General features: G+C 55.0%; 1 protein-coding gene across 1 annotated transcript; it reads left to right on the top strand.

Annotated features, from left to right (window-relative positions):
- Positions 1 to 41: 41 nt before the first annotated feature.
- Positions 42 to 842, top strand: SDRG_14538 (hypothetical protein; the record flags this gene model as incomplete). The annotated part of the gene is made up of 1 exon (XM_008620673.1): positions 42 to 842. A coding segment is annotated over one exon (801 nt), but the record flags the coding sequence as incomplete, so codon positions are not given.
- Positions 843 to 1,033: the final 191 nt, after the last annotated feature.

Raw genomic sequence — 1,033 nt, 5'->3', positions numbered from 1 at the left:
CCCTAACCGCGATTGGTGACGCGATCGCGGGGCTGCGCAGCATGTCCTCGTATGACACGGCGTCGATTTTTACGCAGTACTGCTACCTCGACTTTGATCAAACCTGGGAAATGGCCAACTCGATCAAGCGCCAAGAGCGATGCAAGTCAATGGTCAGTAACGGTGCTGTCTTTTTGGCGTCTCTGCTTCGGAATGTGAACCTGACAATGTACTGGGGCGAAGAATTTGAGATTGGGTTTGGCTCTGAGCTACGTCAATCGAAGGCCGGTCGAGCTTTGGTAGCGACGTTCACTCCGCCGTACCTCGCGATCCCCGATGAAGTGGCCTATTGGACGTCAAAAGGTATTGAATCGTATACGCTGCAGTGGCAAAACTACAAGTCGATCGGCTTGACGACCACATACAACATTGTCAACGCGTACGGTGCCGCGTACAGCTTTGCACTGCAATCGACGGCGACCTACGCTCGCTTCACCAGTGCAACGTCGTACATCATGTATTGGGCCTTGGACAGCGACCTTGCCTACGTCTGGAGCAACCGCACAAGCATGAGCCATAAAAGTCTGCTTCGCGCCAGCAGTCGCTTCGCCTTTTCGAACGCGTCGCTCCAGGATATTTTGATTGAAGATTGGTACCTGCCCCAACCGCCGTGGAGCGCCAACTACGCTCTTGTATCCTCGCTCCTTGGGCCGTTTGGGTCCATCGACATGGTGTATGTCACGGTACCGTCGACGCTTCGACAGTTTGTGCAAACAATTCTCAGCGTCGCCGCACCCGCTCGACAACGTCATTCGGATGCGTACATGGCAATCTCGAGTACATCTGGTACTGCACCAGCGCCGCGCCTTTGGAAAGGAGTCATTTGGGCTGTCAGTGGCTCAATTTTATGCCCAGAGCAGCCAGAGATTGCTCTCGATCGTCTCGAATGGCTCTCGGGCGCCGACAACTACGAGGCCACCTGCACAGACTCACGTCCTGCAGTCGGTCTTGTGCCGTCTCGTGATCACGTACTCTTTGCTGCGCACTTGGCCAA

Source organism: Saprolegnia diclina, assembly GCF_000281045.1.
Source record: "Saprolegnia diclina VS20 unplaced genomic scaffold supercont1.74, whole genome shotgun sequence".
Lineage (NCBI taxonomy): Eukaryota > Oomycota > Saprolegniomycetes > Saprolegniales > Saprolegniaceae > Saprolegnia > Saprolegnia diclina.
This window is presented reverse-complemented; position numbering and strand designations above follow the sequence as displayed.